Source organism: Chamaea fasciata, unplaced genomic scaffold (genome assembly GCF_029207755.1).
Source record: "Chamaea fasciata isolate MVZ Bird 193981 ecotype frontalis unplaced genomic scaffold, bChaFas1.0.hap1 SCAF_7, whole genome shotgun sequence".
Taxonomy (NCBI): domain Eukaryota; kingdom Metazoa; phylum Chordata; class Aves; order Passeriformes; family Sylviidae; genus Chamaea; species Chamaea fasciata.
Window position 1 is genome coordinate 26042238 of NW_027094092.1, and position 13269 is coordinate 26055506.

Here is a 13269-nt window from a genome sequence, read left to right on the forward strand (position 1 = left end):
AGGAGATTTCAGATCAGAGGTGCAAACCACAGCACCAATAAGGCTCCACAAGACCCAGGTTAACATTTAGAAAGAACGAAAACAAAACATTTCTTTTTCAACAGACAGAAGTGTTTCAATATTTCTAGATTATTTCTTTTTCTGAACTTTCCATTCACAGATGCTTCTACTTTTTAAACTGTAAACAAGATTAAAAATAAAAGGTAAAATACCTTTTCTTTAAGAAGGTATTTATAAAGAAATAGCATTTTCTTTAGGTTTAATTATTCTAATATTCAGATTAATTTATTTGTTTTTCTGCTTGCAGAGCCCTCTTGATTTTCTGAGCAAAACTGTTGTGGGGGAAAAATCTAAGATGTTCAGACTTTTTTTTCCCCTCTGAAAACAAACTAGAAGTGTTAAAACTCATTGTACAAGCCAACTGTCCTGTTGTAAATATCTTGCTGTAATAATAACTGAAAGAAAGTGAAATTAAAAGTAAATTATTAATTCAAGAATAAAAGCCTTCCTATACTAGCATAGTCACTGGGCATATAAATAAGTGTATCCATTATTGTCTCCCTTACAATATGTAAAAATCAAGTAACATTCAAGTAACATTAAGGAAACATTCTAAAAATATTTATTCCTATTGATAGCAGATTCTACATATCACAAATGCAAGCCAGAATCTGGCACCTCAAGTCACTTTACAGGGGGATGATTAAAGGCAAAGAGGAAATTTGTAGGTATCAAATCCTTAATACGTAGCAAAACTCCTTCAATAAAATTGTAGAAGTCTTGTTTAGTAAAATGAAAAGCTTGTAAATGCACAGAATTTTAATATAGAAACAAGCAATTTCCTAAATATAACTGAAAAAAGAGGAGATAATATAATTTAATTATAAAATGATAAAAGTCAAAATTAATAACAACCTTATAATTATAATTAATAACTTATTTGTAATACAATGAATATAAATTCCAGTGAAGTAACTGGAGATATCCTTTATTGTTTTCACTGGACTTTTAATCTAATCTAGGATACAAGGAGAAGTTCTGGTTTATACCTTGTTGCTGCTAGCTCCTGTAACTCCTGGAGTCTTGAATGAACCTGCTCCTTTGGTGCATCAACCTCCATATACTGAATGGAGCCCACAAGAGGAAGAGTTTGGACACTTTCACTTAGTTCTTTCAACATATCTTGGTAAATGGCAATCTCATGCTCTAGTGCCTGACAAAGAAAAACAGTGAATTAAAAGTCAGTTGTCTGAGATAGCCACTCTTTGTGAGCAGCCTGGGGTGTGGTGATTGGAAGAGAAATACTTTTGGGAAGGACGTGACATTTCCAAGACTTGATTAATTTTAGATTATTTTCTAACAACATTTTTTTTTAAATAATTGTACAGAAATTAAAACAAATTAGATGAGTAAAGACAATCAGAATTCCTTGATGGAATATCAGGTAGAGAAAAATATCCTTGGATTAATACTTTATCTGTATCATACTTTACCAACCAGGTTAGTAAAATGCACTCATCTCCTGTATCAATCTATCCATATGTAGACATATATCAATGCAAAATATCTTTTAGATGGCTGGGTGTTCAGCTACCAATGAGACAATTTTATGACTGTAGAGACACCAAAAGATCAGGCTAGCCTACAGAATTTAAGCAGAGAAATACCTTATGTTTCTTGATGAGTTTCAGTGTTCCATCTTCGTCTTTACCGTAGTCCTTGCTCATAACAAGTGGATATTTTTCTGCTATCCAAGCCTCCAGGTCTGAAGTATTCATTAAAAACTATCAGTTAAAGAGAAAACAAATGAGCTTCAACTTTCAAAACATTAATGATATTTATTTTTAATCTAATTAATTCTAAATAGATGGTGTACTGTAAGGCTTACTGTAATGTTTTATTAAATATTTAATTCACTGTTTTCTATGAAATCATAAAATAATTAAGAGGTCACAGATGGAAAACTTCAAAGTAGGATAACTAAGTGTACAATATCAACGGGACATTTCTCCTTCCTCTGCCTGAGAAGTTCAAGTCACTATAAGAATCAGGCTTCAGAAAGTCTACAGTACTGACAAATGTTTTAATACACAGAGGAAATAAAGGCCAGATGATTGAATGTTAGCTGGGCCTGTGAACTCCATGCAAATGTTGTTTATGTCTACAAAACTGCATGTGCTGAGTAACTGCACTCCTACCTGACCCACTGATGACAGAAAATTTGGATTATCAATATAAATATTTGCATGCATTTTTTTTTAAACAGGCTAAGCATGAAGGTCCAGAAGCTTATAGAAAAGAATAAAGCCAAAATCCCAAACTTGCTCTGCGGGTGAATGAATGTTATCTGTTCCTCAGTATCATTTTATTGCCTGGAAAATTGTTGCATGAAACAGGTGAAGAATGAATAGCACAAGAAATCCTCTATTTTCTGATTTGCATGTCCTAATTCTACAGTATGAAGGGTCAGTTCAGAATCCATTACATTAAGAAGTCGAAGCCTGAGACTGTGTAAAGACACAGAGAAAGGAGTTGCTACTAGTAGAAATGTGTGTTCTGTGCACAGCCGTACAGGATGGGTATAGAGTCCAAGGGAAGCCTGTATAGCGGCAGGTTAAGAGTGGGGGCTGCATTCAACTATGCAATCCAGCCCTCCATTCCCATGAGTCTGGCCTCAAGCAGCTGAAGAGTACCAGTCCCAGCAAAGCTTTTTTTAAATTCACTTTAACATTTTGGTACTCTCGTTTGTCTGAAGAAGCTACTGTGTAAGCTCTTTAATTTGTACCTCCTGGAAGCCAACTGAGTGCTGCAGCTGCTTCATCCTTTCCTCACAGGAATTCTCCAAGCCCTGCCAGGCAGTCACAAGCTCCTGGCATTTCTCACTTATTTTCTGAGCTGATGGGTGCTGGCCTACAATCATTGTCTTTCCTTTATCCAGGACCCGCTGGACTTGCTGTTTGTGGGCATTCACTTCCGCCTGCAGCTCCTGGGAATGAGATAAAAGAAAAAAAACAGGAGTAAAGGAAGATATGTGAGGACAAGTAAATTCAGCGTGCTCCTAATCCTCAGCAAAACTGGCAGCTGGTGACAGTGGGCAGAGTACAGCAGGTGGACACCAGGACTGTCTTATTCCTACCACAGCTACAGTCTTGGTCACCAGTGCCAGCCCCATTCAAATAATGCTCTGCTCTTGGTACTGCCATCAAGAGAGGAGGGAAAGGTGTGTAAGGAAGCAGCACACACCCCTTTAACTTCCCTACACCAAAGCCCTTTTTACTATGCTCCTGCCCCTTCCCCTGCCCAGCAGCTAGGGAGGTTTGGGGGATGGAGCAGACCACAGGATGAGACACAAACCTGAGGGAGTCAGAAAAAATGTTGAGCTGGTGATGGAAAAATAAAATATCCAAGAAAATAAAGGGGCTGGAGGATGATGCAAAGAGAGACATTGCCATCAGTACCCTGAAAACTATTGGACTACTGCTCCATAAATCCTCCCCATTGCTCTTGTAACCATTCTCATGAAACTTGAAATTAGGGTGCTGCAAAATCTATCATTGCTTGTGATGCAGGACAGCTGAGGTGCCCCTCTGGCTGTGAGGAACTGCTGCAAAGAATCAAATTCCCCAGAAATCAGAACTAACCTGTCCTTATAAATACAGTGACTATATCTTGTTCAAACCATTTTAAAAGCTGTAGAGATTTAAGATAATTGTTAAATGCCTATTATATGCTCTCCTAGAAAATCCAGAATGCACAAACCTCAAGATTGAATGTATAATGAAGCCATAAGCATAAAACTACAATAGTTTTATTTAGTTTAATCCTTTTTTTTCTATTTAGTGTCAAATACACTAGTTTTTTATCCTCTTTTAATGGGAAGAGCTATGAAATTTCTCAGATTAATAATATTCCATAATATGACAAATTTTGCATTTTTCATAGGAATGTCATATTTGTTCTCAAAATCATCACCACTCTGCTGATTTGTGTTGATCCACTGAACCATTTTAGCCAGACTAGAGCTGGAATCAGTGAATGAACTCACTGGAAGCTTTGACTGTGTAGGGGCGTGTGCAGGTTTGTAGGCTGAGGTGAAGTGCATTGTGTTACCATGCTATAAAGAACTTGATTAAAGGAGTTTTACCTTGTGCTTTTGCAACAGGTTTTGAGCCACATCCAAGGACTTCCCGCAGTTGGTGGAGTGGGCTATAGGCAAGCGCTCCTTGATCCAGGTCAGTTCCATGTCATGGTAGTGGTAGAACTCATAAAGATCCACGGCAGCTTCCAGCAACTTACGCCTCTTATAAAGAGGTGCTTGCAAAGACTCAAACCTAGGGGTCATCCATTAAATATATGTTAAAACAAATCTTTATCCTCATTCTGCCAAGGGAATCAGGCTACAACACCGTGGTGAAGATCTCGAAACACTGAACACTTCTTTGCAATTAAATTTCAATGGTTAGTACTGGCTGCACATACAAGGATCCCTTGGCAAGTGGATCTATATGATAACACTAAATGTAAGTAGAGAAAAAATTATTTACACTTTTAAAGTCCTAGGCTTGCCCTTTGTACTATGATATATTGAATGCTGGACCACTGTACCTCTTACAAAGCAGTGGACGACCTGTGGATAAGAAAGAGACTAGAGGAGAAGTGCAGCTGGCAAGGAGCAATGTTCAGTCATAAAGGTAGAGGTGGGTCAACAGGCAGATGTGTAGGTGCAGATCAAAGTATAGTTGTGCTGCAGCTGGGAGGAGAAATCATTCTTGAGTATGGGTTAAACAAAGAGAATTTTTCAGAAGGTAGAATAAAAAGTGCTATTTGTCACAAGAGGTGGGTGGAGACAAAAAAACACAAGGACACTGTACCTTTCCAGGTATTTCTGTGTTTCATCCAGAATCCTCTGGGAGTCAAAGTGATTGGTGGCCATTTTCCTTGCATGAGATACAATGGCATTCATTTTCTCTGCCAGCTCACGTGTCTCATTTTCCAGCTGTCTGTGCTGCTTGAGTAGATCACGGCTGGAGCGCAAATCATGGCCTGTCTCAGATTCCTGAAGAACTTTCTCAATTTTTTCTATCTTCTTTTTGGCATCCTGTCAGGAAAAGATTACAGCACACTCATACTGTCCTTTCAACAACATTTTCTTTCACTCACCCCCTTCTATGACAGCTTCCTGGACACAATTTTAAAACCCAATTGTCCTTTCTTGGTAATATGATGGCTGGAGGTCTCTAAGAGACACTTTCTGGGAATATTTTGTTTTGTGAACTATTTTGGAGTACTTTTCTCTCTGCGACACTAAAGCTCATCATTGAAAATAGCCTCTTTGAAATATCATCAGCAACATAATATAAAAGAGTCAAACAATCTTCAAAGACTTCAGATTGTAGCTATAACACAACAGCAGTTCTGTTATAGTGGTCTCAAAACAGCTTCACAGCATATTGTTCTTGTTATAAAATTTGACTGGATGACGGTGTCCATTGACTTAATACAGTGCCATGCCTGCAGCCCCCAGACTGCCTGCAGGCAACAAGTTATGTCTGCACAGCACTGACCCCTACAGAGTTTGGGTTGTTTTCCCAGTACAGGATGGCTACACAGATGCACTGTTGAGCCTGAGTTTAACAGCCTGATGGTTTGCTGCTACTGTTATTGTGCTCATAACTTTGAAGTGAGCTTGGACAGCATAATATTGGGGTTTCTTTCCTGGGACTGTAGACAAAATGGAGATGTTAAAAACCACTTCTATCTGGACAGTATTCTCTTTTATGTGCTGTCCACACAATGGAGGAACCAGACTCCTAGGCCATTCCTCCCCTCTGTTCCTCATGACTTCCTGACCTGCAGCAGTTCCATGAGCTGTTCCTGCTGTCCTGCTTGTCTCAGTTTGTCACCTCGCTCTATCATCTTGCCATACAATTCCCTCCATTTCTTTTGAAGCTCTGACATCTTCTCCTGGACAGAAACTGCAACGTAGTGGTTGTCTTGAATCAATTGATTTCCTTTCTGGAGAAACACAGTGCATCGCTTTATTAGAAGATCAGCATACATGAATTTTGGTATAAGATGGTATATATAGCTCCAAAGCTGCCTTCACCTTTATCAGTGTTGTAAAGTGTTCCTCATTAGCCAACATTTCCTTCTCAGCAGCCTCATGCCACTTCAGCTTGCGTAGAACATTTGTTGGATCACGATAGGATTCATCTGATGCAATCTTGTACTTCTCTTCCATCCATATCAAAAGCTCAGCAGCATCACGATTAAACTCCTTATAGAAAACAAACAGGATTGAATTGATTTAACTAATGAAGAAGTATGATCTTGAACTATAGATGAGGTTTTAAGCCATCTTAATATCTCTTGATCCCTTCTTTACCACATTTACTAATCTGTTGCCTGTAATTGCCATTGAAGGTTTGCATTGTTGATAGAATATTTTAACCAGAGGACCAATCCTCCAGTATAACTTTGTATCTCAGCATGGAAAACTAAGTTTGGTGCCAAAACTTACATTAACTCTACTGAGTTATTAAGGCCCAGAACAATAGTAAGTAATGAACAGAATAAACTTAACCAGTAGACAAAGCATTCTGTTGATATTTTTCATTCAGAATCTCCTTTTGGTTTTTTTAAATTTTCTACGGTTATAGCTTTGTAAGTTCTATCACCAGTGCATCATCTGCTCCCTGGAGAATGAAGCTCTGTCCCACAGCCAAAGAGAAAATGACATGCAGTAGGAATGCTCAGTGGTTTGAGCTTTTGGTTCATTTTAAGACAAGGCGTAAAATTCAAAATTCACAGATGCCTGAACAAATCTGCAGTATCAGTTACCTGTAGTTGCAGGGAATCCAACAATCTCTGTTTTCTCCTGGCATTGCTCTGTATCAGCTGCTCCCACCTTCTCCGGAGAGTGGCCATTCTTTCTTCAATACTACCAAGAAAAACAGGAAGTCCAATACTGTGCTAATATTGCTTCCCCTTGCTTGTGCTGCAGTCATGACTGTGATGTAAATGCAATCTAATTTCTACAACTTTGCTGACAGGAAGAAGGGATGTATGGCCTGGTCCCATCACCATGTTGGGCTCACCTGGAGAGCAGGTATTGCTTGCCAGCTGTTCTGGATTTTCCTCTTGTATAGCTGTGTCACATTAGTGAATTGCAGTCATACACTGGAACACTGAGACCTCCCTCTGCCCCAGATATTCCACAGTATTTCTATATTAATTATAATAAACTAATAACTTCTTCTTTGGTGTAAGTGCAATGAGGCTTTGAAATGGCTTTCTAATGGTAGTAGTGCTGGCAAGGAATCCCCCCTTGAGAGCAGTTTTGTAAATTTGTGGAGGGAGTGTTCAAGGCATTATCACTTATGATCACAAGAACAAGGTCTTCTGATCCAAGAGGTCCATTCTAACCCTCTATTTCTAATTCTTGATTGCAAAGGGGTCCCTTTACTAGATCCTAGTGATTCTAGCCCAGAAAAAGGAATTACAGGTAACAGTTCAGCTTGGACAAAAGCACAAAGGAGCTGCTCCTGAAGAGTTTTCCTGTGAAGTCTTCAGTAACATTTAAAAAAAAAAAAAGTCTTTCTAAAATGTGATACTGATAAATTAAGGAATTATTTTTCTGTAGGCATTCAAAGAGTTCATTTTAAGGAAGTTTCATCACTGCATGCAATTTATGACACAAAAAAAAATATTCTAGTGTTCTACCAAATGCCACTTTTAACCTAAAGCTCATTTGTCCTAAGAGCACAGGAAATCCATTTTTTGAAAAGAATTCCTTTTGACTCCCTTATCCATCAAACTGTGGATTGGAGGTCAACTAATTTCTCCTCAGAGAAAATATTTCATTTCACCTGATCACACTGAATCATTTATTAAAGCTGAATAAAAAAGGAATGGGTTTGGACTCACACATGAGATGCAAAGTGCCTGCTCTCTATTAGGTTCACCCCATTTTCATTGAGTGCTTCCACTCGTTTCTTCAGTACCACCAGCAGTTGTTCAAATTCCTGATGTTGCTTCAGCAGGCTTCGAACAGCATCTACATGGTCCTGCATTTGAAAATGAAAATTTGATCAAGACTTTTCTTGCTCATATTGTTTCTGTAGCAATTTAAAAAAAAAAAAAATTGGACCCTACTTTCCTCCTTCTCATTCAGGCAGGAGATACAGTGTACATTTTGCATGAGCCCAAGGATGTTTAGGGCTACAAACAAGCAGCAGGTTTGTTTCATATCTGGTTTCTCTTTTCTATGTTTCCATTGTGGTTCCATTTTTACCTTTTAAGAAAATCTGCATTCTGAATTTAGCCAGCACTCTAGCCCATCTAGGGATATGCAATACTTAAAGACTAACTTCTAAAACTTTATTCCACTCAGTTGATCCCAAAGTATCAATGTTCTGGGTTCAGCTGAAAACATAAGAGGCAGTCAGGGACCACAACCTCCTTCTTCATTGATTTTGTGAATAGTGCCTGCATTTGTTTTGTTGCTTCATTTGCTTTAATATTCTTAAATTATTGAAAGAAAAAGCTCTTAAAAAAAAGTTACATTTTTACTTGAAAAAATACTATGTTTAAGCTGAAACATTTTTTAATGGATGAGTCAATTTTATATAAATCGTACAACGTGTACAAATAGCAACAAATCACAATCCTAGGTGTTTTAATTTCTTTTTTTTTCCGAGGGACAATGAGTTTTGTTCTCATTAAGATGAACAAGAATATATGAATGTTAGTACGATCCGGAAAGTCCAGTTCCCAGGCATGGAAATGCCGTGATCAGAAGAATGAAGAAGGCAGTCTAATAGAGAAGACTGTTGCTACTTCCTGGATGGGGAGAAGAAGCAGGAGAAAACAAGATCAGCTGCTGTACATACCCCAAGGTCATCCCCCCGGAGAAAGGCCTCATGGCCAGAGAGGGCTGCATTGATACGGTCTCCCTCCCTATTGAACTTCTGCAAATCCAGGCCATCCTGCAGCTTTTTCCATCGCTTTCCCCACATTTCCTCCAGCTCTTTGTTCTCCTTGGCAAGTCTCTCCATGGTCTGGTGGACATCTCTGCTCCTGTTGTTACTGGGTTGTTGGTGGACTACTTTGCGCCCAAGTTCTTCCAGCTGCAGAAATCTTCCCAGAGTCAAAAAGAAAAATGAGACCTCACAGCATCAGAGAATATGAATTCACTTACATCATAGCTCTTTGCTCTCTTGGTAGTGCCCACACACCAAGTTTCCCTCCCTCTCTGTTACCTTTTTTCCTGCAGGTTATGCACTACAAAGTGCAGCTGTTTTATTGCTCAGGGATACATGCTGGAGTCAGTAGGTGAGATTTCCCCATCTGGACTGAAAGCCCACATAAGCAGGCCCTCACATTAAAAGGGAAAGGAGGGCAAACAGTATCTGGAAACTCATTACAATGTAGAAGAAGAACTGAAAATGATGGCAAAATGAAGCATAAGGCCTGAGAAGGAATGGAGGAACTGGAATAAAGTACAGACAGCACTCTTTAAGAGTGTCAGGAGAGCTTATGGAATTCTACTACTGCAAACATTCAGCTCCTCCTTCCTCCTCCACCAGCCTTCAGGATAAGTACATAAAAGCTGACCAGATTTTAGGTTTTGCAGTCTCCTTTTGTCACTAATGTTCAAGTGCATGTGAATAAAATTTTGGTATCACCTTCATGCACATGATTTACATGTTTCATTTTCACAGCACTGTTGTCCTATCTCCCCACTCTGCCCACCCTGCCAGAATCTCTCTACCTTTCATTCTGAGAGTCAATTTCTATCAGCAGGTCTTGATGTTCCTTCAGCAATTGCTCTGCAGATGCTACATCCAGACCCATTTCTTCACTGCCCAGTTTCTCCCGAATGCCCTCTGCCCACAGCAGGAGCCGACGGCTGTCTTGCAGGAAGGACTGTTGGTCTTGGGCCCACTGCAGAATGTCCCGCTTCTTCTGGATCTCCAACTTGAGCTCTGCCAGAAGCCTCTCCATGTTTTCTACCTGCTCAGTGATGGCCCTGCTCTCTGCAGGGTTGGTGTCCTTGATCCTTCAATAAAACACATTCGACTGTATGAGTACTTACTTAGAGCTTGAACCAGTACTCTTTAAAAGTAATGGATTTTACTTCTTAAAAGGAATGGATTTGGATATTTAGAGTTCCATTAAAAAGAAAGTCAGCTAAGGCAACTTATTTCCATTGTGAATGTACAGAAACTTAAAGAAGTAAAAAACTTTAATATTTCAAATTTGAACTCCTGTGCACAATTATCTGCTATTTTCCCACCATCACCCTTGCTTCCCCTGATTACCCTCTTTCAGGACCTAAGTGATACCTCCAGATTTTGAAGTAGGTAACTAACATTAGTAGAGATGATTTTTTAGAGCCACAAACAATCCTGTGGTATTCATCTTTCTACAACCGTGAAGTCTGGAAAGAAACACCTCCCCAGTCACCCAGCCACACTCAAGAGAAATCAGCTCAGTCCAGTAGGTAAGTGAGCTCTTTGGATTTCTAGAAAGAAAAGCTTTCAAAGTTTCTCTTTATAGCCATAACTTACAGCATGATCTTAGAGAACTAGAAAAGAAAGTGAAAACAAAAAGAAGGTTCCTTACGATTTTGCAACGCTCCTCAAGTATTCTATTTTCCTCTCTGTTACCAGGACCTCTCTCTCAATTGTGTACAGTTTGCGCTTGTCTGACTCCAGTCCAGCAGGCAAGTTCCCTGGTTCCAGATCTCTGAGTTGGACCATCTTGTCTTGCAGTAACGCTCCTATGCTCTGACAGTCCTGAAGAAATGTCCTCACATCGGCCACTCCAATCAGCTCAGAGCCTTTCTCCTCCTTCAGTGTTTCCATGGATTGCCATCTTGAAGCGAGATAACAATTTATAGCCATTGTTGTACATGAACTATAGCTGTTCTCTGTTCAGAAAAGGTCTTGTATAAAGATTTAATCAGTACTTGAATGGGCTGGGTGGGGGTGAACACTGGCACCCTCTCACAACATCAAAGTTCGTATCAGTGTCATCTCGAACAAGGGGACCTTCTCAGGTGACCAGAACATTCTGAACATGATGCAATTAAACAACCATGGTCAAAATCAGGGCCTGACTATGCCCACTGAGTGACGTGGTAGCAGGAATACGTTCACAACTGGTACTAAATAGTCTTGGTGAAGTCAAACATGGTTTGATGGTCCTTTCAAGATTTATGAAGTGTGTCCTCACCCTGATGCTTAAGTAACCAAATCAGCTGCAGTGCTGCAGAACTACTCTGAATACAACACTGTTGCCCACAGATGAATTAACTTTGTGCTTTAACATGCACACACAGATTTCTAGAGTTTAAGCAATTTGGTGTCAGGAGCCCCCCTCAGTCCTGGGGACATGGCACTGGGCTCAGGGCTGCCCCTTTCCTGCTGGCAGCACTGTCATCCAGAAGGGATATGAATGGTCAGCTCTGCAATTACCCCATTAGACAATCCTCTGCTCATCAGTAGCACTTTTACCTGATGTTGATCTCTTCCATCCAAGTCTGGATCTCAAAATATTTGTTCGGACTGATCTTTCCATATTTAGCAGCTAAGTTTTCAATGTCTTCCAGCTGGCCTTTGCCTGCAGCCAGTTCAGTTAAAAATCTCTAAAATAGAAAAATAAAAGAATGAAGAAAATGAGGTTTTTCCATTTCTGTGGACACAATTCTCAAAAATCTCTGATATCCACTCATATCCCACTTTCATGGCTGGCTTCTCCCCTTGCCTGCCTGCTGACTCCATGCATATCCATGCACACAACTCCCCTGCAGCCCCCTGATCTCCCTGGTGTGCACACTATGTCTGTGCATGTATGTCCCACTCCACTGGGATGCAAGTTCACTGAGGGATTTTTTCATAATTTGGTACTTTTTTAAAGTGATGCATCATAAGCCACAGAAAGAATCCTTGTGTACCATATTTGTACAGGATACTGTGTTCATGGTAGGAAGATAAAGGGACAGAGTCACATCGGCTTCAGTAATTTGGTAAAGTCCGTACAAAATAAATATTTGGTCTGTGCATGACTCTCTAAGTTGAAATTAATGAAAAGGCTCTCAAAAAATTTCTCAACTTTATAATTTCTCTTAAGGTAAAAATTGATTTAAAAGGTGTCGTGTGAAGAGGATAAAGGAGTACCTGATATTTCTGCTGCATGACCTCCACATTGTCTGCTTGAGGCTGAAGAGTGCGGAAAATATTCTCTTTATCTCTCATCCATGACTGAAATTCTTCGCAAGAGCTACAGAAGCGATAATATCCAATCATCTCCTCCAGAGCCTTTTTTCTGTTCTGTTAAAGAGATGAAGATTTAACTATTGTTGTAATGACTCCTTACCATTTGAAGCAACAGAAAAAAGATCTTTCTATTTAAGCTACAATACACTGGTGGTAGTTAAGTATTTTTCCCAGACAGTGCTGAAAGAGAACAGAACATGAAATTTCAAGATCACAATACTTCTTCCCAGAGTAACAGTGATTTAAAAGCCTAAGAGAATCATTTGGAGAGTGCCCAGCCTCTGGACAGTAGGGAAGGCTGCTGTGCTACTTGCTGCTGCCTGCTGAAGACATAAGGCAGTTTTCTCTAGAATATGTAAAAGTCACATACAACACGTTTGTGTGTGGCTTTAGGGCACGATTAGAGGTGGTGTGAGTGAAGAGCAGCATATTAACAAAATGCAGGTTACAGTTTATTTTTACTGGTGTCAGGTAAGACAGCCCAGTGATTTAGGACCTACAACAAGCAAACATTAAGGGGAGAAAAAAAAGGATTACATGAAAGAATCTGCTCTTCATGGACTAAAAATACTGGAATGTAAATGGAAGATTTGCCAACATAAAATCTGTTTTGATACACAATTTCAGTGATAATCTCAAGGCTTGAAATCCTACAGGAATTTACATTTTGAGACACATTACTAAACTGAAAAGCAGAAGCCAGCAAAGCACTTAATTTCAATTTTCACTGGTTTGGACTTTTCCATGAACTGCACAGCAGAGGGGGAAATTATACCTCAGCCATGCTCTGTAGATGTTCATAAAGTGAATCTATTTCTTCTTGGGTCTTCCAGATATTCTCTGGAAGAAAATGATCATCCAGACTTGAGGCTCCAGCAGATGCAGTTTCAGATGTTGCCCAGGTTCGACTGAATTGTAGCTTAGTTGTCTTTTGGTTTAAGTCACTTGGGGCTTCCCTCTTTGTCATCTGTTAAGAAAAATGTAACAA

The 13269-nt window shown here is 39.5% G+C and overlaps 1 protein-coding gene across 1 annotated transcript in view; it reads right to left on the reverse strand.

Moving 5' to 3' along the window:
* SPTBN5 (spectrin beta, non-erythrocytic 5) overlaps window positions 1-13269 on the reverse strand; it is a 92269-nt gene that overhangs the window by 63543 nt on the left and 15457 nt on the right. Inside the window, 15 exon segments of the mRNA XM_066188091.1 lie at window positions 1050-1213; window positions 1668-1784; window positions 2786-2986; window positions 4145-4331; window positions 4872-5098; window positions 5851-6015; window positions 6107-6277; window positions 6841-6940; window positions 7927-8066; window positions 8892-9138; window positions 9773-10060; window positions 10627-10878; window positions 11520-11650; window positions 12183-12335; window positions 13057-13248. Of these exon segments, the coding sequence (XP_066044188.1) occupies window positions 1050-1213; window positions 1668-1784; window positions 2786-2986; window positions 4145-4331; window positions 4872-5098; window positions 5851-6015; window positions 6107-6277; window positions 6841-6940; window positions 7927-8066; window positions 8892-9138; window positions 9773-10060; window positions 10627-10878; window positions 11520-11650; window positions 12183-12335; window positions 13057-13248 (2735 nt within the window).